At 29.7% G+C, this 26,182-nt stretch overlaps 2 protein-coding genes and 1 non-coding gene across 4 annotated transcripts; 2 read left to right on the top strand and 1 right to left on the bottom strand.

Annotated features, from left to right (window-relative positions):
• The first annotated feature begins 5,438 nt into the window (after positions 1 to 5,438).
• Positions 5,439 to 6,886, top strand: LOC105636978 (uncharacterized). Its single transcript, XR_002284685.3, has 3 exons — positions 5,439 to 5,595; positions 5,736 to 6,097; positions 6,301 to 6,886. It is a non-coding gene; the product is annotated as an uncharacterized LOC105636978 (transcript).
• Positions 6,887 to 7,297: 411 nt separating this feature from the next.
• On the bottom strand, positions 7,298 to 9,387 carry LOC105636979 (Reticulon family protein). Of its 2 annotated transcripts, none has more exons than XM_020680383.3 (5): positions 9,187 to 9,387; positions 8,872 to 9,052; positions 8,479 to 8,608; positions 8,295 to 8,364; positions 7,298 to 8,202 (listed from the first exon to the last, which is right to left on the bottom strand). In XM_020680383.3, the coding sequence occupies exons 1-5, from the start codon at positions 9,293 to 9,295 to the stop codon at positions 8,006 to 8,008; spliced, it is 687 nt and encodes a 228-aa protein (XP_020536042.1). In that variant the 5' UTR covers positions 9,296 to 9,387; the 3' UTR covers positions 7,298 to 8,005. The 2 variants fall into 2 exon arrangements, with proteins under 2 accessions (XP_020536042.1, XP_012075775.1); XM_012220385.4 differs by having other exon boundaries at positions 7,299 to 8,175.
• Positions 9,388 to 25,262: 15,875 nt separating this feature from the next.
• LOC105636931 (non-specific lipid-transfer protein 2) lies at positions 25,263 to 25,880 on the top strand. The gene has a single exon (XM_012220340.4). The coding sequence runs from the start codon at positions 25,360 to 25,362 to the stop codon at positions 25,642 to 25,644; it is 285 nt and encodes a 94-aa protein (XP_012075730.1). The 5' UTR covers positions 25,263 to 25,359; the 3' UTR covers positions 25,645 to 25,880.
• The last annotated feature ends 302 nt before the right edge of the window (positions 25,881 to 26,182 follow it).

Raw genomic sequence — 26,182 nt, 5'->3', positions numbered from 1 at the left:
TGTATCAAGTATTGAGTGATTATAATTTTAGGGATCCAAATTTAATGAAAATTTGAAGCTTTTTTTTGTTTGGTAAAGAAATAAGGCTACAACCTTAAAGACAGAACCTGAAGTACCTACTCCTGTAGTATCATAAGCAATCCAGCTCACCAAACCCAGATGGGCAAGAATCTAACACATGAATACCCAACGAAAAATTAACTGCATAGATAGCTAATTGATAGAAGTGAACCTAAGAGATGCTTAAGAAGTGTGTATAGCTATTCGTTTGATGATCAGATAACCTTTCTAGGCTCACATACAATTATTTATAATACATCTCAAATTGTAACCGACTGTATACATTTATGGTAGTTGAATTTTGACTATAAACACTGAGCAAAAATCTTGGTAATTAATGACTTTTAATGGTTCTATTGATTGAGCATTATTTTATTCAAACGAACCTAGATACTGTTTGGTTCAGTTACTTTGGTTAGTTGGTACGGATTAGTAAACGGTTCCTATCACTAATCAATCAACATACACATTAGCTTCCCTATAAATGTGAGACACACGAATAACGCTAAGATCTCTTAAATACAACAATCTCTTCAACTTCTACAATACGCCTACACATAAATTTCGACTAGAGCTAGAACATTTAGTTGCATTCATAGAGTTTTTGAAAATCAAGGCAATAATTTTTCATACTTTATGAATCAATCATTTTTATTGGATCTCAATGACAATTCGACCAATTCAGGCACATATTTCGAAGATATGCCCACCACTTTCCAATTGCTAGACTTAAACTACATATCTGATGTTCAAGAAGATTTTTGTGGTTGTTGCTGACACTAGTCAATTCCAAAATGTTGTTCCAGGTAACAGGAAAAAAAGGAAATAAAAAGCAAAACATTGTTAATGACGTGAAAAATTTTGTAACACCATGCTTTTAACTGAAATGCAACGAGATAACCTGAATAAGTGCAGTTATGAAAAAATTGTGGTCACATTCAATATTTCTATAAAGACAGCTTATAAAATTTGGTGAAATGCAAAGCTTCATCTGAAAATTACTTCTCTTTGAGGCTCTCTCTATTTTCATTGCACATTTTCTTTTTACCCATAAGATCAGAGACCATTTTGTGGATTCTTTCCCTAATTTCTTCTTACAAAAAGCAGAATTTGATGAGTCTTTCTGTTTAGTCATGTTTTATTTTTTAGATTCTTTGGTCGTTTTCTTTCTCAATGATTTCATATATAATCGTGAAATGGCGCTAACGAGAAGGCACAAGATAGCGGTTGTGAAAATGAGTGGATTATGGAGATGTGTGATGGAGGTAGTTTTCAAATGTGAGTCTCTGTATATTTTGAAACCCTTATTTGACTACAGATGTGCGTTATTGTGTGTAATAAAGAGATAATGTTGGTAGACAGACATATACACATTTGTAAATAGAGAACATTTAAATGACTTATACTCTTGTAGGCCAAAAAGATTTGTATCCACTATATTTTTAATATGAGCATATTGGTTAGCTTTTGCGAGAAAACAATCGTCCACTTTTGCTTTGAAAACACAAGGGCATTAAATGCCCAATCTTTTTTCTTTTTTTGGCTTTCATTTTTTCTTGCTAACCGTGTACAATTAACACAAAAACTCAAATTAAATGAGGGTATTTTAGACTTTGAACAATTGTATCTTTCTCAAAATTTCTATTTTAAGTAAATTTCTCTATATAGAAACAACATCCTAAATAGAAATTTTTAAATAAAAAGAATAGAGGGAGCTAAGGGTGGCCACGGTTCCGGAATCGAACTGAAAATTTCCAGTTTCAGTTCCGATTCCGGTGCCGGTTCCTTAACGGTTTCAAAACCGACGGTTCCGATCGGTTTTTCGACTGGTTTTCCGGCAAATTGCATAATTTTAAATTTTAAATTTTGAAGACCATTTTCAAAATTTTAAAAATTTGTGAAAGTTATTTCTAAAAAAAAATACACCTAAAAAAATTAAAAAATGCTTCAATTAAATTTATTTTTTTAAAGACTTGAACTTAATTATTTTTTTAAAAAAAAGTCTTCAACTGAATTTATTTTTTGTTTAACAAAGTTTGAACATAATTTTTTTTAAAAAAAGGGCTTGAACTTAATTTAAAAAAAAAAAAAAAAGAATTAAGTTGCCTACGTATCCTCTTGATGTTTAGAGGAATCAAAAAATTAAGAGATTTCACAACAAAATTTTAAAAAAATAATAAATCTGATAGTTTCTAACGGCTAGAACCGCCGGTTCGAACCGGGGGTTCTAATCGGCCGGAGAACCGGCAGTTCCATCCAGTTCCAACCGGTTTGTGGAACTGCCGGTTCGTGGTTCCAACAATACTAAAACTGGAACCGAACCGGAAATCATCGGTTCCGGTTCGGTCCGGTTCTGATTTCGGTTCGGACCGGTTCTGAACCACCGGTTCCGAACCACCGGAACCGTAATATGGCCACCCCTAGAGGGAGCAGAGTACATGTTTAAAGAGTGTAAATATTCGGTTTTTTTTCTTTTTTTTTTTTTTTTTGAAGAAATAAGTGTAAATATTTGTGATGAATACAATACAAACATGTTGTATCATATGAGGTCCATACTTTTAGTCCAACGTCGACAAGAACACAAACCCAGCACGTCTGTACCCATTCATATTTCCCTTCCCAATGCTCCAAAAAATCGTTATTATCTAAAGAAAATTGAAGTCTGAAGCCCAAAAAAGAAAATACATAATAATTCTATAAAAAATAAAATATAATATCTCTAAGGTTTTACATATACACACGTAAATTAAATATTGGGTTTCTCCCCGTACATGCAACTCTCCTCATCTCGTTGGTCTTGCTACTAGCTGGCTACTTAATTATTGTTCTCTCTTGTGTCTTTCACATTAACGTGATCATAAATTCTCACGCTATGCCACTCTGGGAGATTGTAGAACCATACTTTAGACATAACGGAGGACATGTTTCTATGGTTACAAACGATCCCAGTATCATTAAACCAAGTTCTTCATTCCCAACATCAATATCCTCCAACATGATCATGTATGAAAAAGATTATCTTCAAGATCCTTTCGCAGGTTTTCCAGATATTCCATGTTGCCCATATTTACATACCACTGGACATGAAGAAAAGTATGGGTTTAAACCATGCGATGAACAACCATGTTCTGGTAGCAAAATAAAAGCTACTGAAATGGATATTCCAAGTGAGGTAAGTATCATATTTAGCAGTTCAGTTTATATTTATATTTTTTGTGTGTTGGACTCGAAACAAATTTGCATATAAAGTCATCTCTCATTGGTTGCATATGAGCTTTGCCATGCAAGTTTTATTTTTCAGTCTGTAGGGAATTAAAGTTGGTAATTTTGCATGAGGAGCTTGCCATGCAACCTCAGTATTCTTCACTTTGAAGGAACAAAAGGCGGCCAAAACTAACCCACATCGGGGACACACCCTTGTATGAGAATTGTAAGGAGTTAGTGGTGAGAGATAGTTAGACAACAAGTTTGAGAGAAAAATTTTCTGCTCTTAGTTTACGTAAAACGATAGTATTATTTTTTCAATATTGAGACCGTATTAGACCCAAAACCTAACCTTAAGAAGGTTATAAGAGGAGGTGTAGCCCCTAAGATCAATGTAGTTCTTCTCCTGATTAGGTTATAAGAAGTTCTGGTATTTTACACGGCGATGTTAGATACGTTTAGAAAATTGTTTTTGTCATGGTATTTTTTGTGCATGGAGTTTCTTTAGGGTTGGAAGTATACGTATGGTTAAAGAATTAAATTTTTATTATGTTACTTTTTATGAAGTTTTTAATATATATTTATGGTTTTTGACATAAACTAAATATTAATTAATTATTCATTGATTTATTTGATTCCAGTTCTCTGGAGAAGCAAATAAAAAGAAACATGATAAGAAACCTAAAAGTGCTCGTTCAGCTGAAATGCATAAGATGTATGAGAGGGTAAGATAAGTTTGACGTTTTCTTTTAAAAAGTATGCTTTTAGCAAGTTTTGCAATAATAATTTCTTTCATTCTATTTCCTGTTATATTAAGCAGAAGCATAGGCACCAAATCAAAGAAAAAATGAAAGCTCTGCAGGAACTCGTACCCTATAATTTGAAGGTTAGTTTTACCCTATATAAGTTCCTATCTGCAAATATTATTGTTCGATAAAATCACTGCTCTCCAGTGTTCAATGCTTTAGAAGCATGTCTTGAATTAATGCAACAACATTCAATATGTTATCTATAAACTTGAAACGAAAAAATTCATTTGTAAGTGGTAAATTTTATTTAGATGTCAAATTTCACAAAGTTAAATTTGTACAAGTGTACGTAAGCCTAGAGCAATATAACCCATTTCAAACTAGGAAAAAGGAAGAGGGTTGTTGTAGGTGGATAGTCTAAGGTAAAAATAATAGTTCAGTGTAATCATATCAACAATAATGCACCGAATCTCATCTGAATCTTAAAGTTAAATATATTTAGTCAAGAATAGTTTGAAGATGTGTACCTCGTGAGATGGTGCACATATTATTTCTGTTGACCCTAACTAGTTTGAAATTTAAGCTTAGAAAAAAAATATTGTGGCCTTCTGAAATAGACATTATGGCTCTTAAAATTCACTTTTTAATTGTTTCCTAAATTTTTTTTTCTATTTTTTGTTATAATTTCACACCTCGCAAGTTAAAAAGTGAATTAGCGTATTCATTGAGCGAAAAATTAAAATCAAAAGGCTCAAAGGCTAAATTTCAAAGTAAATAAAATACGCTAAATCATTCTTGAACTTCAAGATAATTTTTTTTAAAGGGAACCATAAAATTTTTCTTTGAAAATTCGGCCTTAAATTATATATTAACCAATATACCACATATGAAACTCAAATTGGTTTATAATAATAAGTAAATAATCATACCAACTCCATATTTATCATTTGCACACTCTCCAATTTAATGAGGAGTGTCGATAACTACTCAAGCTATTTGAATTGGACTCATATTATTCGAATTTAGCTAGTTGTAATCTATTCGAGGTTGAACTCGAGTTACGAGTCCAACCAGCTACTACAAAAGTTGAGCCAAGTGATTTTTTTTTTTTTAATCTAAATAAAGTATTTATGTTCTACATAATTTAAAATATATTCAATATTTTTAGATAATGTTTATTAACATGAACTATCTTATTTGAATATATTTGAGTCTTAATTTATTATCATATATATTCATTTTTTCTTAATTATAACTCAATCAAGTTGAGTTCAATTTTTTTTAAACATCAACTTAAATTTGACTTTGAATTCGAAAATTAAAATCCGGTATTACATATGTGTCAAATTAATTATTTTAATAAAATTAATTTAATACAGTTATTTGATTTCACTTACAACCTCAGTATTCTTCGCTTACATGTGTTCTAATACAGAAAGCTTCGCCAAGAGTGTCGCCAAGCCTTTTGTTTTCTTTAATACCTTCGCATACTCTTTGAATTCACTTACAATTTCAGGGCGATAAAGCTTCAGTTTTGGATGATGCCATCGCATATATCAAAGCCTTAAAGATGCAAAATGAAGTAATTATGCATTATAATTATTATATATTAATAATCATATTTACTAGACATTAGGCTATACAGTTAATTTCACATGTACGAAGTACTTGTGGAAATTAAAAGCACTAAAAATCTTTTTATCTGTGTTATTAATTTCATAGGCTCTGGGATTTTCCATGATGGGTGAAGGAGGCACATGGCAAGCCACCGCAATGAGTCAGACTGGAAGTAATGGATCTGTAACGCCGAGTGGACAATATGTGTCCGTTAGCGCCGGGGTTTCTGTGCCACCGCCACTACATTCGTCATCAGCCGACAATATCCAGTTTTCACCAACGGTGGAAGAGGGGCAAGTATTTCCAGTCCCTCAATTGCCGTTCATTACGTTCCCCACCTCCACTTCTGCTGCGGTTCCCAGTTTTAATAATAGCTTCTGCCCATTCAGTCTTCCAGACCAACAACACTTTGGCTTCTCAAACAGTCGAAAACTAAGAGCACCTATTTCCCAGAATAGTTAAATCAGGTAATTTTTATAGATCATCCAATACTTATTATGAAATTTTTATGTTTTGATGATACGACAATAAAATTATTACAGAAAATACAATTAAAATACAATTTCTTGCACTTGTCTAATATTGATTTTCCTTTTATATTAAGAACACTACGAAATTTAATTTTATATTTTCGGTTTAACTTATGTCATGTTAAACGGGTGTGTTTCAGGTCAGATCAATCAATCGAACGAGTTAACTCATGGGATTCGAGTCATTTAAGTTTGGTTCGTACCGAGTTGAATGTAAATTTGGACGAGCAGTATATTAGAATCAGAGTGTGGAAGCTGTTAAATATAAATGTAATTATATAGCTAGTTAGTTTATTTATTTATAGTTAGTTTGTTTATGTAATAATAATAATAATAATAATAATAATAATAATAATAATAATAATAATAAGATAGTTAGTTGTGTAAATATCGATCCATCTTCATAACTAAGTAATTACAAGAAAAGAAAAAAAAAAAAAAAAAAAAAGATCACTCTCCCTTTCCCTCCAAATCCGAACCCCACCCTCTCCCTCTTTCCTCTCTTCTTCCCTTCCCCTTTCTACCATCTTGTCGGAAATCAGCAGTGGCAGCAGCTCCAAGCCGCCGACAATCCTCTCCCTCTCCCCTTTTGTGGTTTTGCTCCTTTTGCTTGAAAGATTAAACCTCTCTTCTCCTTAAACACATGGCAGAAATTGGTCTTCAAGTGTAACTTCTATTTATGCCCGAGTAAGTGAATTTCCATCTCTGTTGTACTCTACTAGTTGGATTCTTGGGTTGATTGCAAGAGTTCTTTCAATAAGCATAATTAGGGTTCTTGAAATTGGAATTTTGGTATTTTGTGAACTTGTGCTTACATTGGATGTTAGAACCATGAAGTACACTACAAAATGTAGTTAGGGTCGTGTTTCACACTAGTTTTTAAGGCTGTATTCGGCAACAGTTTTTTAAATAATTTTCAAAATACTAAATACTAGTTTTTTATAATGATCAATAACATAATGTTTGAACAAATTTTTAGAGGTTAAGATAGTGTTTTATAAAAAGTTAACTCATGTAATTGTTTACCTTTATAGTGTCTTATAAAAGACTATAAAATATCATAATTAGTTTAGTTATGATGTTATTAAGCATGCTAAATACTATGTTGGACGAATTAGTTGTATAGAATTAGGAGTTCTATTAATTTTATCATCATTAATAAGGCTTTGAAGAGAGAATTGTGATTACAAATCTAATAAGTGATTAAAATGGTCATTTTAGCATTCCAATGCATAAACATATGTTTGAGTGAAGGGAATTATCAAATGATTTATGTTGAGTTAATGGAATTATTTGGATATTGAACTTTGGAAATTATGTTGAGAATTGCCATGGATGGTATGGGTTATTATTATTATTATTATTATTTTTTTTTTGAATATTGAGAAGAGAATTCGAACTCAGATCTATTGAGCTGTTGTCCAATCATACATACACTCACTGTTAGACTATATTTTGGTGTGCTAAATAGTATTGATATTCATTGTGGATGAAAAATATAATTACATGTTGAATTCATGATTTTTCCATGGATGAGATGGTCTATATTTTAGAGGGGATTTTATCAGATTTTCGGTAGAACATAGGAAATTTAATTTATAATAGAGAGAGAATTTCCTTATAAGAATTATTTGTTAATAAATTATTTTTTTTCCTATCTTTTTAACTATAGCTATTAATCGACTGGGTCCATCTTCAATCACTCTAAATATTTAGTATAACAACCCCAATTGTTTATACCAAATCATAAAATTGTCACAATGGTAATACAAGAGACTAAATAAATTAAAAACCCTATAAAATTAGCTTAGAAAAGAAAGTAATTTTTCAGGGTAATTTCCAAATTTAGGTAAGTTTTTTATCTTTTCTGGGTCCCCTTGGAATCTTGTCAAGAACTTTCGAATTGAATTTTTCAAATAAATTCTTCACTTCATGGCTACTTTTTCCAGCAAAACGATCCACTTGATCTTCATATCGCTCATATAAAGCTGGCAATGTTGCCATGCACAGGTACACTTCGTGCAACAAAATAAATAATTTCACTACAAACCCGATTAAGTACTTCAAAGTTTTATTACAACAGGTGAAAAAATAATAAGAAAAAAATAGTTAAAAGAAAACCTCAGGTTCTTACCAACATATAGAAAATTCAAAGTGCTGCATAGAGATCCACAAGCTGCCAATATCCAGAGACAACCAATAGTCTGAAAATCTAGTGCAAATAATTAGGAACCTTAACATGACATTAGGAATTAACTATTGTTGGTAAAAGAAAAGGGTAAGCAATAGAGGAGAAGAGATTTGCAATATTTGCTTACCGCGAAGAAAGTGATTAGATCTTTTCCACTTGAAACATAGTGTAAATTCGATATACAGTTGTTAATTTGTGAAAGAAAGAATCTCAACATGGATTCTTGCAACTCTAAATCGTTAACAGAAGGAGGATCTCTGAAAAGCACATTAAGAAGTTAGTATTACATCTTAATTAATAATAGTATATAGGAATCAAGATGATTAACGTGATTAGTACTGTCAAAACGGACATAAGTCTAGGGACAAGTTGGGATCGTCTGTATTTTTTTTTAAATCTGAACAAGAGAATTAAGGACCATTTTCAAAACATTTTTTTTTTATCCGGTTGATTTTGAGAGCTAGTCAGGCTGGGCTGCCCGTTTTGACAGTATTAAACGTGATAGGATTTGATTGCCAACCTTTTGATCAATCCTGAACTATTAGACCAGATGAAGAGAATGGCCATAAAAAACATGAGCAAATGACAGAGAAGACTAATAAAATGGTACTCCACAACTTCAAAAAGGAACCATATAATTGTGAAAACAATTAGAATCCCTCCTGATAAATGCTTGTTCCTCCACAACAATATGTCAGCAACTGCACAATCAAAATACCCAAAAATAATTATAACCCCATATGTAGAAATAAGAATTTCCATGTTCAAATTCTGATAATTCATCTCTTTTTAAATATTTAAAATGAAAAAAAAATTAAAGATAAGGAAATTTTACCAAGTCCACCCCCAAAAATGGCATGAAGAGACCTTTGACGGCCATGTGATTTTGACGAGGATGGAAATTTGTCATCAGAATCAGAATCATATATCCCCCATCTTGGCATGATGACTAATGAAGTACCAGTTAGATCAATTCAAAAATAATAATAATAATGCCTTGTAAGGTAATTGATTATGTTTGTATGGTTAGCACTGTACGAAACTGTGATCAAGTCGTATATAAATTAAGTGGGTTCTATGCTTGGTATCTAAGCAACTTACGACAATGAAGAAAGGTATGGCTTTAGAATGGGTTGGAGGGTTTGCATTTCACATGCTCTGTTCAATAGTTTATTTTGTTCACCTATCTACAATTAATACCTTAACTAATGAAAACTTATTAATTTTTAAATTTCCATTAATGAAAAATTCCTAGTATCTTATTTATTAATTGACTAGCTTTTTGGACGTGCATAGTATGTTATTTGTTGATTTAATATAAATTTAATTTAATTTAATTTATATTAACAATTTTTATTAATTTTTTCGATTATAATATTATGAATATTTGATATTACAACCAATGAACTTTAAGATTTATTAAAAATAATAATTGAATATATTATATTATTATTATATTTAATATGTACCTTACATTGTACTCCCTCCATTCAAAAAAATAGTTTCGTTTCTTTTTCGCACAGATTAAGAATGAGTAGTTAAATTAGTTACCATAATGTTTATCTTTCTTTTTCCATATACACTTATATTAATAATTGTTTTATTCAATTTTGAAATTGTTTATCATTTTGGCACATGTTTTAATTACTTTATATTTATATTTGACTAAATATTTAGTAATTCTGTATATATTAATTATTGGCACAATATTATAAAGATATTATAGAAAAATTAACAAAAAGACCATTTTCAAAAATGAAAATGGGAATATTATTTTGGGACACCCAATTGAAAGACAGATTATTTTTTAGCATGGAAAGAGTATAATATAACCAATAATATTAAATTATATTTCTTTTTTAAACTAATAAAATTAAAATTCTTAAAGATATTTTATTCTTATTATACTTAATACATATCTTATATAATATATAATATAATTTCTTAGTTTATTATATAGAATTTAGATTTAAGTAAAGAAATTAATATAACCAATCAAAATTAAAGAATTTTTATTTTTTTAATCAATTAAATTAAAATTTTTAATTAATTTTTTGTCAACATATAACCTTAGTAGGCCATTTTGATAATCTCAATATTCTCTCGCTCATTCCCACTTTTATATATATACTAATTTTTTCAAACATGCATAGTACGTTATTGACCTATTTGATTTTTACTTGTTGCCAGTAAGTATATATATATATATATATATATATATATATATATATATATATATATATATATATATATATATATATATATATATATATATATATATATAGAGAGAGAGAGAGAGAGAGAGAGAGAGAGAGAGAGAGAGAGAGAGAGAGAGAGAGAGAGAGAGAGAGAGAGAGAGAGAGAGAGAGAGAGAGAGAGAGAGAGAGAGAGAGAGAGAGAGAGATAAAATTTTCTATTAATTTCTTTATGAAGAGCACTATAAAAATATTTTATGAAATAATAAAATAATAATAATAATTTTTCCTAAGTGAGGATCAGATTGACTTGGCTTATTGTGTTTTAATTTTATTTTATAGGCAAACTATTATAATAATTAATATATTAATTATTATTTTATAGCATTGTTTTTAATTTTTGATGTTTTTAAAAAAAAATTTTTTTTTGCTAAAATTTATGAACGTATAATTAATTTTATAAATGGTTTTTTTTTTAGAAAAAAATTCCTTAAACATGTTGTATGGTTTACTGATATAACTTATTACCTCATATATATATATATATATGATATATAACACGTTATACTTATTTGTTATTTATGAAGAAATTGATTATAAATTTTATAATATACTTCTTAATAAATAATAAAATAAATTACATTTATTATTTGTAGAATAAGTTATTTTAGAAATTAACTATAATCGATAAAATTAAAATTTTCTAAAATTAATAATTAAACATATTATATTCTAATCAATATTTAATACGTACCTTAGTAGTATTATAATATAACTAATCAAAATTAAATTATTTTATTTTTTCAACTAATAAAATTACTCGTTTAAATACCCAATCCATTTAAATATCCGTTTAGCATTAAAAATATTCTTTTAGTTTTATATTTCAAAAATAAAAAAAAAAGTAAAAATTATAAAATTATTATTTTGAGTTAATAAAAAATATAATATAAACATCAAATATAATTATAGAATTAATTAAAATTAAAAAGATGTATATATATTTTTCTTTTAAAAATAATTATTTTAAAATATTAATTACGCAGGTAGCAGGTAGTGAGTACCCGAGTTCTTAAACTCCAATCTGATATAGATAATAATAATACTACTTCAGACCTATCTAAACTCATATTTGTCCATTCGAACCGCTAAAATTAGATCAGATTGGATCGAAATGAGTACTCGTGGCTCGGTTAAATTGACATCCCTTGTAGATCAATGCCTATAAGGCAAATAAGGCAAGTGGGTGACCAAAAATTTCCATAGTATTATATTACTTTCTCAAAGAAAAGAAAATCGTTTAAATTAGATCAATTCCTTTCCAAACCAATATCTCTAAAATTGGAAATAAACTGAACTTGTGCTAACATTTATATATTTATTATCTATTAATACAAATGATAAATATCGTCTGATAGAAATTAAATTTAGAATCTTGAAATAAATGGTTGGATGGTCCTAAAGTTGAAATAGAATCTCATTTTATTCATCAACTGCAAAAAGCATGCCGTGGTGTGCTCTAAAAAACATTCCCTGAGTATGTCTTTCTTGTTCTTGGATTCCTTTGGGAGCTTTAGGGCATATATTAAGTTCTGTAATTAGATTTTTTTTTTTTTTTTTTTGGTTGCATTATCTCCTTCTATGACACTACTTTCCGTTTATTGACAGGTGGATATACACACAGCTTACAAGTTAAGCAATATATTGAGAATATGTTTTTTAATTCTCTCTCTAATTGGTAATCCAATTTATTAAAGAAAGGATTAAATGTAGTATTAAATATAAGCAAAATGTCAATCAGACGGTAATTTGATTGATCTTTTCACTTAAATGAGGAATAAGAGGTCTTAGGATCGAATTCTCTCAATTACAGTTGTTTTCATCGATTTGATGACTTTAGTAGAAAGTCACCTCTTGTTGTATAGTCCTTAAATCTATATTTTTGTTCAAATTACCTCATGAATTTATAATTCACGTACAATTACTAATAAGTTCAGGGCAAATCAGATTTATTCGAAAGTATATCTTTAAGATTAATAATTTTTAATTAATAAAAAATAAAACTTTTTACTACAACTTTATTAAAAAAATAAAAAGTTTAACTTTTGGTCGTCGGAATCCCACGGAAAAATGAGTTGAAAAAATTAGACTCCAATGTTTGGTTGGTACTTCTTTAAAAAATTAAATCTCTGAATATATAAACCTTATCCATACTTTCTCATGTATATAGAAAAATCGTGAGAAAATTAGATTCCTATTAAGATAAAATATTTTAATTATGTAATAACATTTGCTGCACAATTATGTTATTCTTCGAGAAAATTTTTATTATCATCTAAATACGATAATTGAACTTTTGTACTATACTTTCTCAAAATTTTAGTTTCTTAAAAGAATAATTTTCTATAGAAAAATTGAATTCGGATGAACAAAATGCCACATATGTGAGAGCATAATATAAATTTTTAATAACATTATCACAGATTTGATAGTATCACTAACATGTTAATGTTTGGATAATATGCTATTAATATATTATAAACTAGGCGGTATCCTGCACTTCGCTTGATTATATAATATTTATATTTTTAATTTCAAGTGTAAATGTAAGAAGCGATTGGAAATATTATTAGAAATTAAAGTAGACTTAGAGAACGATTTAGATACTTGATTTTTATTTTTTTTTAGAGATTTAACATTGAGAGTATGTAATTAGAGAAACATATTAAAATGTAATATTGATTTCATTATCGCATAAAACAGATTTAAATTATCTTTTATTGCACACACTTTAATCCCTGTAGAAGTAAATAAAACAAAACTAAAATTAACAAAATATAAAATGATAATGAAATTGGAAAAAATAAAACTAAGCAAACAAAACAAACAAAGCAATAAAAAGCTACAGTGTTCTTCTTTTAACTAACCAAATAAATGTCACGACCCGATTCCATGGGTCGGACTGGCACTAGGGCCCAGGTAAGCTTAAGGCCCCCGAGATCCGTAGTAAGCCTAAAACACTAAAAATTTACTATCTCAATATCATTTTAAACATTCAGCCCATATTTATAGGAAAATAACCTCACGATTTTATTAAATCTCGGCCCAAATTTATCAGCTACAACATTCCACAGTTCGGGCCCAATTAACAATACATCACATTTTTTTTTTATTATGGGCTCACATAATTATATCGTCCATGTTAATACACGACTAATTGTACACACATTCTACAACTGCGGAATCACTAACTATTTGATATACATAGCTTTTTATACATATAGTTACATAGCAAAATAATTATGGAACTAGGAAAATTTCTCTATTGCCCTGCATTAAAGAAACGTAACCTAAATCGAATTAAAGAGAAACTTACTTCCTGAAAAATTAAACAAGACATGTGAGTTTTCTAAGGAGTAATAATTATTGCACAACACACGCAGTCATACAAATGTGTAAACATATCAATCTAGTCATCCGACTAGTTATATGCTCACGCAGCCAGTCACACAATGGCACATCACCAGCACTCACAATCATTAACATCTTCATATAATCACATCACGTGAAAATTGGTCAGTGGAGTCACCGAAACCCCGATGAGCCGTCCTCCCACATGGCTCATCCACTCACGTGTGCACCAGGGAGCCGATCCCCCATACTGGCCGACCGGTCTAATCCTCACTTGACCAGCCCTCTCATTGTTTTTCCATTCTCTCTCTTTATATATATATATATACCAACAGGAGGCAACCCGGTGGTCTCCATCCAATTAGATCATCAGGCGCTCACAACAAGAGGCCACCCTACGGGCTGCGATCAAATCTAGACTGTCCGGTGCGCAACGACGAGAAGCCAACCTGTGGTTAACGGTAACGATAACGGTAGGTGCACACGTGGGCGCCGATCTCCCATTTACCCGGCTAACGATAATGGATCCATATAACGGTAACAGTATATAACGGTAACGGTAATCAGGATCCATATAAAGGTAACGGTCTCACAAACCCATGGTCACCCACTTCATCCCAACTCCACACAAACAAAGCATAACATTATCACAACACAATTAATCAAACATTGCAATTAAATACAAACATATTGATCAGTTACATATCGGAATGCAATGCACGATTAGACATTCATACTCAAATGCAAACAAATAAATAAATAATATTAACAATAAACAGCAACGATAGAATAAATAATAATAATAATAATAATAATAAACAATAATAATGAAAATAAATAAGTAATTGATTAATTAAATAAATAATGATGATAATAAAATAATTAGAGCACTTTATTTATTATGTATTAAGTTAAAAAATTAATCTAAATAAACTTATTAATTATGTTATCAATTAAAACTAGTCTAAGTTCTTATTGAAATTTCGGCAGCACCTCCCCTAAAAATTGGACTATCTACCTGCTCAAATATCACAATATTATTATATATTTATCAATCAATGCACACAGCTCATCCGTCGGGCAATCAATCAATTTAAAATCCCATCCTCCTTTCAAAACAACCATATCAACATTCACCAATTAATTTACAAATTATAATAACCTCTAGGCATGTTCCAACAATATTATTAGCTGTTCTCTAACTAATTATCAAATAAATGTACAATCTATAAACAAAACTTGTATCAATAAGTTAAATCCAACCATCCTCATTTGATAGTTACCTAGCCTTTAAATATTATAGAGCTCTTTATCAAACCTTCATTTCTTCATCCTTGCTGAAAGGTAACACTCACATATTTATACCTTCATCAAATTTTTAAATTACCCACTAAGAACAAATGCTTCAATTAAACAAAAATTTAATGAATACCTCTACTACGAAATCCAATTTACAACTTAAAATTTACCAACTGACTAATTCTTAAGAAGAATTAGATCTACTACTTCAAGCATTCCATAACAACTTACATAAGCTTAGTTTAAAAATCTATATAACATCATATTTACTTTATGTAAAAACACAATTGTCAAATCCCAAGTAAATTCTTTGAAACTCATACTAAATCAACTACTCTTTGCATGATTAAGAAGTTTTCATAATTCCTATTGACTTATCATAAGCTTGCTGCCATTTCAAGATAAACATAAACCTTCATCAAGCCTTACAATAGGATAACAATCCCTTCAATAACTCTTAAGGTGCAAGTTTAGAATTCTAGATATTTTTAAATCAAAAAAATTACTATCAATATAAGATAATACATGTAAGAATGAAGATGAATGAGTGAATTTCAATCACTTCTCTCCCAATCACAATCACTTTTCGGCCATTTGAAAGAAAGAATCAAATTTCTTGTAACATCCCTTCCCGGTCCACCCGTAAACCCGAATAAACCGAGTCGAGACGTTACAAACTGGTTGACTTTATGTCTTGTCATGCTAATATCATAATGTATATTGAATATAATAGTATGCTGATGTTGTATACAAAAATAATGTAATTTACTTTTACAAAACATGATACTAGTGTCAAAATGAAATGGGCCCAACTGAGTGCCCTGTACATGCCATAAAAAGGGTAGACAAAAGATACACATCTAAATGAGTAGCTACCCTGAAGACTGAGTCTTCTACAGATGAACTGCAGCAGTTGTAAGCCGACTCTCTATGGTCAAATCTCAAAACCTGCGAGTTCAACAGGTAACTCGCTGAGCAAATAAAGCTCAGTGGATATCTCAACATATAAAGAGACAATTAAGCACATACATAGATAGAAATAAGCATGTAAAGGCATATAGATACGTAAACATATAAGCACATATAGCATGATCCTTTCATTATACCTTGATTATCTTTCGTACTGTTTGTAATAATGTATGATTCATGAAATGTTATGTCAAGATATCTGTATGGCTCCATAAGGTTATAGTGAAACCGAAGTGATAAGAAAAACTGTATGAAACTGGATGAATACTGTATGCTTGGCTGCTATGGCCCATATATAATCACATCCACTCAACGGCCTGTAGCCGGAGTATCAAACTGTATGGGGTGCAGATCTGCTATCCTATGTCGCGACATAGCCTTATCTACATGGTTTCTACCTAACCTCAATGGAGCATAATGTTGGTATGTCAATAATATAACACAACATCATATTAATAGTTCATAACTTCATAATTCATAATGTTTATTTGATTTCACATCATTTGCATGCTTGCATGTTGTTTTGATACATGTTCTCATGTTGTATTTGATGTTAAAATGATTGGAGACATATAAGTGAAGCAAAGGAATAAAATTCCATTGAAAATGAAGTCCAAAAATGCATGAAAACACAAGTCGCGAGCGCGCCTTGCAAAGTCGCGAGCGCGTAAAGTGCAAAACGAGAGACAGTGAGTTATCGGGCACAAGTCGCGAGCGCGTACTTGAAAGTCGCGAGCGCGTAGAGTGCAAGATGAGAGACAATGAGTTCCCAGGCCAAATTCGCGAGCGCGCGATGAAGGTCGCGAGCGCTTACAGGCCAAGGGCCAAGTCGCGAGCCCGTACTTCAAAGTCGCGAGCGCGAGATGTGCCAAATAAGAGTCAGAGAGTTTTAGGTGAAAGTCGCGAGCGCGCATTTGAAAATCGCGAGCGCGAGAAGGCAACGCGAGCTCGTCATGCGATTCGCGCGCGCGCTTCGCGTTTTCCAGCCTGCACAGTCTATACTCTTTTGGTCATATCTCTCAATATACAACTCCGATTTGGATGATTCAAAAACCCATGTAAATCTAACACATAGAGGAACAAATAACGCTTCTATGACACTTCCTAATTCCATCATTAAATGGGGTCAAAATCAAGATGAAGTTACTGGTAAAATTTCCAGCAAAACCTGTTTCAGCATAAACTCACTCTTTACTTCATTTATTCAATACTTCCCCTGTTTTCCCCTGTTTCTCACCATTACCAGTCCTCCCACTCAACATGAAACAATATTGTCTCATTAGCAACACACCACACAATTCTCATACAAAGAAAATGGTAAATGAAAAGAGATATCAAACCTTTACTCCAAAAAGCTTGAGTTCTTCTTTAACTTCTTTTTTCTACACTCTTTGAACTCCCTTCACCTATAAATAAGAATTCTTATGAATTCTAATATAATAGCACCAAATGATTCAATTATGAACTTCAAGAAGGTTTACTTACTTGGATAGAAGAAAAATTGAAGTTAAGGCTTAACTACCATTAAAATTGAAAGGAAGGTGGAAGAGGAAAGGAAGAAAATGAAGAAGATGAAGATAAAGATGAAAAATGGGAAAGTGAAATGATAATCACGGGTAGGCCATCAAAAATCAAGGGATTTATGTAAAACTTCCTAAATGGTACCTCAATTAGCAAAAGGCTATCACTTAATACCCAAGCTTGATCTTTTAATGCAAATAAATCCTCACCCATATGCTTTGATCTTTTTCTCTCACTCAAGTAACTCCACTTATAAACCCATTCTACCCCAACCAGGTTTGGTTCAACTCGACTCAACTCGACTACTCGACTCTATGCTAAGACTCGATTCGGTAGGATGTCACATTTCTATATTAAATTCATAGTCTAGATGTTATATATCCGTTATTCATCAAGAAATAGACATACTACATCCTTTGCCATCTCATTATAGATATTTGTACATTTCCATTCTCTTCATATTATAATGTAACTCGTACAGATAGCCAGGTTGGTTGCTGCCCTATTGAGAAGTCTTTGATTTCCTTACTAAATTTTGTCATAACTAGATAAACCCTTTATTCCTTATATGTAATTTCAGTTCATGTTTTCAATTAGAGGATAATATCAAATTGTCCTATGATAATGCGCATAATCAGTACTTTTAAAAATCTAACCTCTTCACAAAAACATAATACAGGCTTAAATCCTTCAATTTAGTCGAAATAATTCATAAAACATGAAAAATGGGGCAGGAAATTACTTACTCAGCTGGAAAATGTTGGAAACTTACAGGTGAGAACAGATAACGCGACTGTACAGATCGCGAGCCACGATCGCAGCTCCGCCAGCTTGCTGCGTCAGCCGGAACGGAAAGGAGAGAGTGAAGGAGAGAGATCGAAGCTTCTTCGTCGAGAGAGAGAGACTGGAGTCGCCGGTCGAGTGAGATGCGACGCTACTTCCCGATCGAGTCTCCTGTGATAACTGCGTTCGCCAGAAACGAAATGAGGGAGACAAAGAAATGCCGGAACTGCTGCGGCGAGGAGGCGACGACGAGGAGGCGCTGGTCTCAGGCAGTCGGAAAAACGAGAGGAGGAGAAGGGGAGGGTGGGTCGACGCTGGAGAAGAAGGACAAAGAAGAAGAAAAGGAATTTTGGGTTTCTAGACTATTCCGGTTCGATTCGAATCGGTTTGGTCCACTTCAATGATTCGGTTCGATTTGCTTGGTTTTCTAATCCGATTTGATTTATTTTGATTCTTTTAGTTAGGTTCTTGAACATTTCCTCAATTTACTAAATAGTAATAATAATAATTAATAGCAATAATATTAGATTTTTAGAATAATTAATTTATATAGTAATCACACACATATACATATACATTTTTAATAATTTAATAATCAGTGCTCCATATTTACTCTTAAAAATTTCTAAAGATTCTCTACTCGGCAAATATTTAATAATATGCTTTGGGCTTGAGCCCAACTCCGTAAACTTGGGCTCGAATTGAAATTGTTTGATATTTATAGCCCATATAGTTGAAAATCGAGATTTTTAATTTAATAAAAATTCAAAAGTTTCGAAAATAAAAATTCGGGATGTTTCAATAAACCACCAAATTAAATTTTTGAACAAATTAGAAATAAATTTAGAAATTTTGAAAAAAAAAACAGAATATAGAATAAAAAAATCTTAAAATTTTCCTTTATAGTATATACTATATATAAATATCAAAAATTTTAATTTGTTAATATATATATACACACACACACAAAATCATTAATTCAACCTCAACCTAATTTCAAATCAAAATTTTTTAAAAAAAAAATGCATAGCTAGTCTTTCAGTTTAATCTGAATCATGCAACCGCACTAATACAAATCATAAAGTGAATTTAAAGATCCCAAATATTATTGACATGAAAAATTCAATTTATCATGAGAAGAAAAATAAAACTTATTCCTAGATAATTTACTTCAAAATTCAAAATCATAACCTAATAAATTAAAAGAGAAAAAAAGGGGAAAAAGACTACTCACCATCTTATTTTCTTGTTTCTAAATTGTGTGAGACAATTCTTCAAAATTGATATGTTAAGAGATGAAAATTTTACTATCTCTTTAAAATTCTTTTGTAGATTTTTTCGGTCTATGATAGAGTGACAATGTAAAAGAGGAACCTTAATCAATTCATCCTCTAATGAAAAGAGGACTTTAATATCTTAATTTCAATTTATTCAAATAAAAAGAAAGAGAAATTTGGTGAAATTCAATTAGGTAAATAAAAGATTTGAAAACAAAATATAGGTTTATTTTAGTACTTTAATATCAATTTCAAATTGTATTGATGATCACTAAATTTAGAAAATTAAATTTTAAACGTTTAGAGAAGTTAGGAAGGTTAAAAATTGTAATAATAATTATTAAATTTAAAAAATTAAATGTGAAACCTTTAAGGAAGGTGGAATGGTCACTATCAAGTAATTAAAAAATAATAATGAAAGTGCAAGTAAAAATGCTAAAAGGAAATAATTAAATTTCAAAAGTTTAAAAGGAAAAATTTTCTCATGCAAGAAAAAATAAAATAAAATACTAAAAATTTAGAGAATTTGCTTTCCAAATGATGCGTCACGACGTCAACCAAGAAAAGCTCAATAATCCTCCTTTTATATATATATATATAATGATATAATGATGATGATAATGATAAATATTGTGAATAAAAAACTTATAATAATTGTCAATTAAATTGTGTTAAATTGATATTGTTAATCTAATATTTATTGCTGTCTTCATATTAAGATTATGAAAGAAATGGTAATAGAAAATAAAAAAATATGATAACTATATTAAAATTTGCATTAAGTAGCAAAGATGCAAATATGATTCTTAAATTTAGATTACATAAACGTTGTAAATTGGATTATTTTATATCAAACATCAAATGAGTTATAATAATGTAATAATGTTAGTGTATGCATACCTTTAGTTTTTTCTGGCTTTATTAAGGCTACTGAAGCATAGACCAGTCAAAAAAATTGAAACCTATGATGTGCAATAGGAAGAGGTCCAAAATCAGCGGGTCTGTCTGACTATTAATCTAAACTTTTGACTCGTCAAAAACCCAAAAGGATGTTGTGGCCTTTTTTTTTTTTTTTTTTTTTTTACTAAATTATAATAAACTTGAATTTTAGACTTTGATTGTTTGCTTAAAATAACTTTCAGAAAAATATTTTTTATAACTTTTTATTATTTGGGGTGTTCAAGAAAATATATTAATAGAAAATATTATTCTGGTCAAAGAAAAATTAAATCATTTTTTAAGAAAAATAGCTTTTCATTCTCGAGAGAGTAAAACATTTTTCGGACATTGGCAAACTTTATAAATCTATATTTTTTTAATTTATTAATCATCATAGTTACTACCACCAGTCACCATTTACCACCGACCACCACCACGGCGCTTTCATAATTTTTTTTTTTTTGCATTCTTTTCATATTTAACAATAAAATTTTTAAATTATAAAATTTCTATTATTATTAATATTTTTTATAGTCTTATGAGATAAAGACTTTAATATTTTTAATTAATTTTCAATATTACAACCAAACATGGAAAATAAGTCATTTGGGAAATATTTTTCAAGGAAAATGTTTTTCATAAAAATATTTTTCAGTAAATTATTTTCCTGCAAGTTATTTTACGGAAACAAACAGAGCCTCACTAAAAGTTAATTTTACGATAAGTACATTAATTAACCATTACATTTTCCATAAAAAAATCTTGAGGTGCTTAAAATTTACGAGAGATCCATTATAAATCTAAAATTAAGTATTTTAGTAACATTTTACGACTCTCCACCCTGACAACATTTTTAAGATTTTTAGTTCTTGCATGTAAAATATTGATTTTTAATTATCAATTTTCGATTGATAAAAAAAAAAATGTTATATATAGATAAGAGTTGTGATTTTTCTTTGAAGGGCAATCTCACGCCAACATGATGATTCATTATTATTGATGTCCCAAGTCGTAGTCATATTATTATGAGGCACTAGTCAACATAATCGATCTTGTAATCATTAAAACCGCAGTCGCATGTTTAACATTATTTACCTAATTCAATCTAAAACAAATGCAATCATTTGACAAATATTATTATCTCTTCACCCAAAGTTGGGTAAATTTTTTACCCTAATCTTTTACCATTGACCAACAATTTTCCTAGCCTTTAAGAGAGAGAGATTTGCATCTTCATCAAAGATTCACCACCAAAAAAAAAAAAACAAGTTCTATAGTTTATAGAAATATCAATATTTTTCCTACAAATGAACAAGTTCTATAGTTTCAATACAAATGATATTCTTTTAATTAAATTAGTGATCCATAATAAGTTTACGACACAAAGAATTTCATCCACGTTTTAATCTAACTATGACAAATATATACTCTCTTCATATCAAAATATATGGCGATTAATATTATTGCACGAGAATTAAAAAAGCAATTAATTTCTCTAATTATAATAAAATTGAGGGTAATTTGATTAAATTACCTTTTATCTGAAAATCAATGGTAACTTGTGAAGATAGTTACTGCGTTTAATATAAATATAAGAGTAAAATTGAAAAAAAATATATCATTTATTACTTTGTAATATACTCAAAATATCTTACATTTTATAACAAAATAATCATTTAAAACGACTTATATATTTAAATGGAGGAAATATTAAAAAAAAAAAAAAGGTTATCAAGTGAATATGGGGGTGATTGAAAGATTACAAGAGGCTAATGAATCAAAGCATGCAATTGGGGTTTTTTTGGTTCGAATCTAAAATTCTAATGCTATATGATGAGGGAGGCTTTGTGTAATCCCCTGCTTTTAACATCTTCTTATACGTCATCAAACTCAAAAAAGTGCTACAGCATTATATCTTTATTAATTATTTCAAATAAACAATAATCATCATCTACGCCAAAGAGAATAAGAATGTAATTAATTAAGGAAGATCATTAGCTTATGTACAACATAGGAACCTCTCTTTCTCCAATTTTTAAAGATTTAGGTAGGCAGATGGATGGCATGCACAATAGATATGATTTCAACAAATTATTAAGTTGATCATAAATCAACTTTTTTATATATAAATTAAGGGTGTGTAATCGTGCGGTTTGATTCTAAACTATAATCGAACTTCGTTTAGAATAAAACTAGACTAATTGGTTCAGTTAGATCGACTTTGAGAAAAAATAAATTATTTTGCATACATTAATGGGAACACTGTAGATCATGTTGCTTTAATTTTTCGGTTTTAAATTGAAATTTACTCATCACTAGATAAAAGAAAAAAATATAAATTTATAAGCATGTAAGAGTTGAAACAGACTTATAGAAGACCAATTAACTTAAACTAAATAAAAAGTCAAAAATAGTTGTTAAATTAGTAAAAATAGTATTAGCTAGCATTAGAAAAAAAAAATTATTAGTTTCTTTTACTTTGGAATCTAAATTTATAATGCTATGTTATGATGAGGGAGTCGTTGTCTAACCCCGTACTTTAACATTTTCATGTGGAATTAATAATCATCTACACCAAAAAGAATAAGTGTAACCAAGGAATATGACTAGTTTGCACAACACATATGCCAACTTTCTTTCTCAAATTTTCAATGATTTTGGCAGGTAGATGCATGGCATGGCATGCACAATAAATATCATTTCAAAAAATTATTAAGTTCAATCATTAAAATCTAGGATATAAAATATTAAAGTTCATAATTTTCTACGCATTAGCTTATAAATGTGTAAGTATTATAATTTGTATTAAATAGGAAGTCTAAAAGCTTTATTAAAATGGAAGTACTTTTAAAAATTATTAGGATAATAGTTTTAGTTTTAAAAGAAAAAAAAAAATTTGAATTTAGTTCTATTTGGATATCACTTAAAAGTCGAACTAGTCAAACTATATTTACCCCTATTTATAAGTATCAAATATTATTTTCTTCGTAACTTTTTACTTCAAAGAAAATTTATCCAACTAAATTCTCTCTAAATCCAACACCTCATTATAAACCATATAGTTATTTTATATTGTTTCAATAGGGAATCTATTTTTCAACAAGATATATAATTTTTTTTTAGAGATAAATAATTATTTTGATCGAGAATAAAAATATTTGAATATAACTATAAATATTTAAAATAGGATTTTGACACAATCATTGAGACTAGTTTGAATACCGGACTCTCTTTTTTCTGCTGAAAAATGATTTTCAAAAAAGAAATTATGGAAAAGCTCTAAGAAACATGAAAAAGAGCAGCACATCACATCACCGAAAGATGGGTAAAGAATTTCAGACAGCACTTTTCGCATAATTAATTATATAATTACGATAATTGACAATGGTCAATTGTGAATTTATAATTTCTTTCACTTTTTCCTTCAAAAAAATTTAGTCATCAATCATTAAAACAACAAAACTCAACAAAAATCAGACAAAAGGAGGAAGCGCCGGCGCGGAGGAGATTAGAATGAGAACAAGAATAAAATGAAGCAGCATAATGATTCCAAGTCGTTTATCATAGCTAGCCTTGAAGATTAAAGAAAACAATCTTAAAATTTAAAAAAAAAAACAACAAATATATATATATAGGTGCCTAGTCTACTGGTAAGAAATAATTAAAGCCAAGAAAGGAAAAGAAAACAAAGTGATCACGTTTCCATGATAAGGAGCACCCAACTTTACGGTGCTTACGATGTTATCCAACAATTTTATAGTTAGAAAAATGTTATGAATTAGCTTTTTAACCGATAAAAAAAAACTCTATTTCTCTCTTATACTCTATTCGTGATAGCTTTTCATAAAATATTAAATACTCTAAGTTTAGTATTTTATAAGAGATTAATTAAATTTTTTTGATAATTATATTTATTATTTTTCTTTCAAATTCAACTAATTAAATGGTTAATATTTTTTTTTATCATTTTAAATTATACAGCTATTTTTATTAAATATTTTTAATTTAAAACCATTATATAAATAACTATTTGCTAAAAACTAATAGCTAACCATTAATAGTTATTACAATAGCTAACAATTAATAAAACAGCGGCTAATATTGCTGAACAACTCTTAATTTTGCCTCAATTTTGTATGCCAGAAATTTTTTTTTTTTTTTTGAATAATTATTTATGCTAGAAATTGAATGGGAAATAAAGTTGATAATAAAATTAAAATAAAAATAAAGGTGAAACATTGCTTTTTTTTCATACGCGTTTCACATTTAAATTGAAAATGATATTTAGATAAAATCTTTCTACCGATGATTTTTAATTTCGTTTCTTTCTCTTAACTTTATAATTAAAGATACAATATCATTTATCCTTGAATCAACTGCATATTGGTGATGAAACATTGTTTTGGCATAAGGAGAATCATGAATGTTAAAAAAGAATTTCTTATTTCAATTAAAAAATGGGTAAAAGAAAAATCCACATTACAACTTCCAAAACTTCCCTATAAATTGTGAGACGCCTCGTCAAACCCTTCAACTATCCTCACACACAAACAACCAAGTAAACAAACACACACACACTCTTTCCTCTACTCTATTGTAGTTAGAAGGTGAAAAATGAAAATCTCAAGAACTGCAAGTTTGATTGTGTTCCTTTTGTTATTAGGTGAGACCCTACAAGTGGCAATGGCAGTAACTTGTAACCCAGTTGAGTTAACTCCATGTGCGAAAGCAATAACATCTTCAAGCCCACCATCAACCATTTGTTGCAGCAAATTAAAGGAGCAGAAGCCTTGCCTCTGCCAGTACCTGAAGAACCCTTATCTCCAGAAGCTCGTTAACTCTCCTAATGCAAAGAAGGTAGCTACCACTTGTGGCTCTCCATTCCCCAACAACTGCTAGGCTCTGTTCATCTCTTTATATGCAGTGGAATAGTTTGATGGAGTTATGTCGTTTTAGCTGTTTTGTTTCGGTATAATATATATTTAGAGGGTAATTTATATGTTATGTTCGTTTCTATATATAGTTTCTGTTTTCCACGGTTGATGGAGTGCCAAGATTCATGTAATGCTCGAGCTTTTCAGTTGGCTTCTTGTTTTCTCTGTCGTTTTAATAGTGAACTTTGTTGTTCTTTTCAATTTATGGATAATTATTTCTTCTTATATATATCGTTCAAAACAAAAATTAGAGCTAGTAAATTAATGTTATTCGCTTTGGAAAATTAAAAAAAAAAAAGTTATAATATAAATAGATAATTTTTTTTTTTTTTTTTATCAATATCGCAAAGAAAACAATTAAGCTTTTTATTATGTAGGCTTTCTTTGTACATCACAACTGAACTCACCACACTTCATAAACTAGACATAATAACTACAATATAGTGTTAAGTTCACCCTTCTGTGCAATTAAATTTAACACATTTCCTTTAAATGGCACTCTC

Source organism: Jatropha curcas, chromosome 10 (genome assembly GCF_041381405.1).
Source record: "Jatropha curcas cultivar XTBG-Jc1 chromosome 10, XTBG_Jcur_1.0, whole genome shotgun sequence".
Classification (NCBI taxonomy): Eukaryota; Viridiplantae; Streptophyta; class Magnoliopsida; order Malpighiales; family Euphorbiaceae; genus Jatropha; species Jatropha curcas.
The sequence above is the reverse complement of the archived record's forward strand: the minus strand, read 5'-3'. Positions and strand labels throughout refer to the sequence as shown.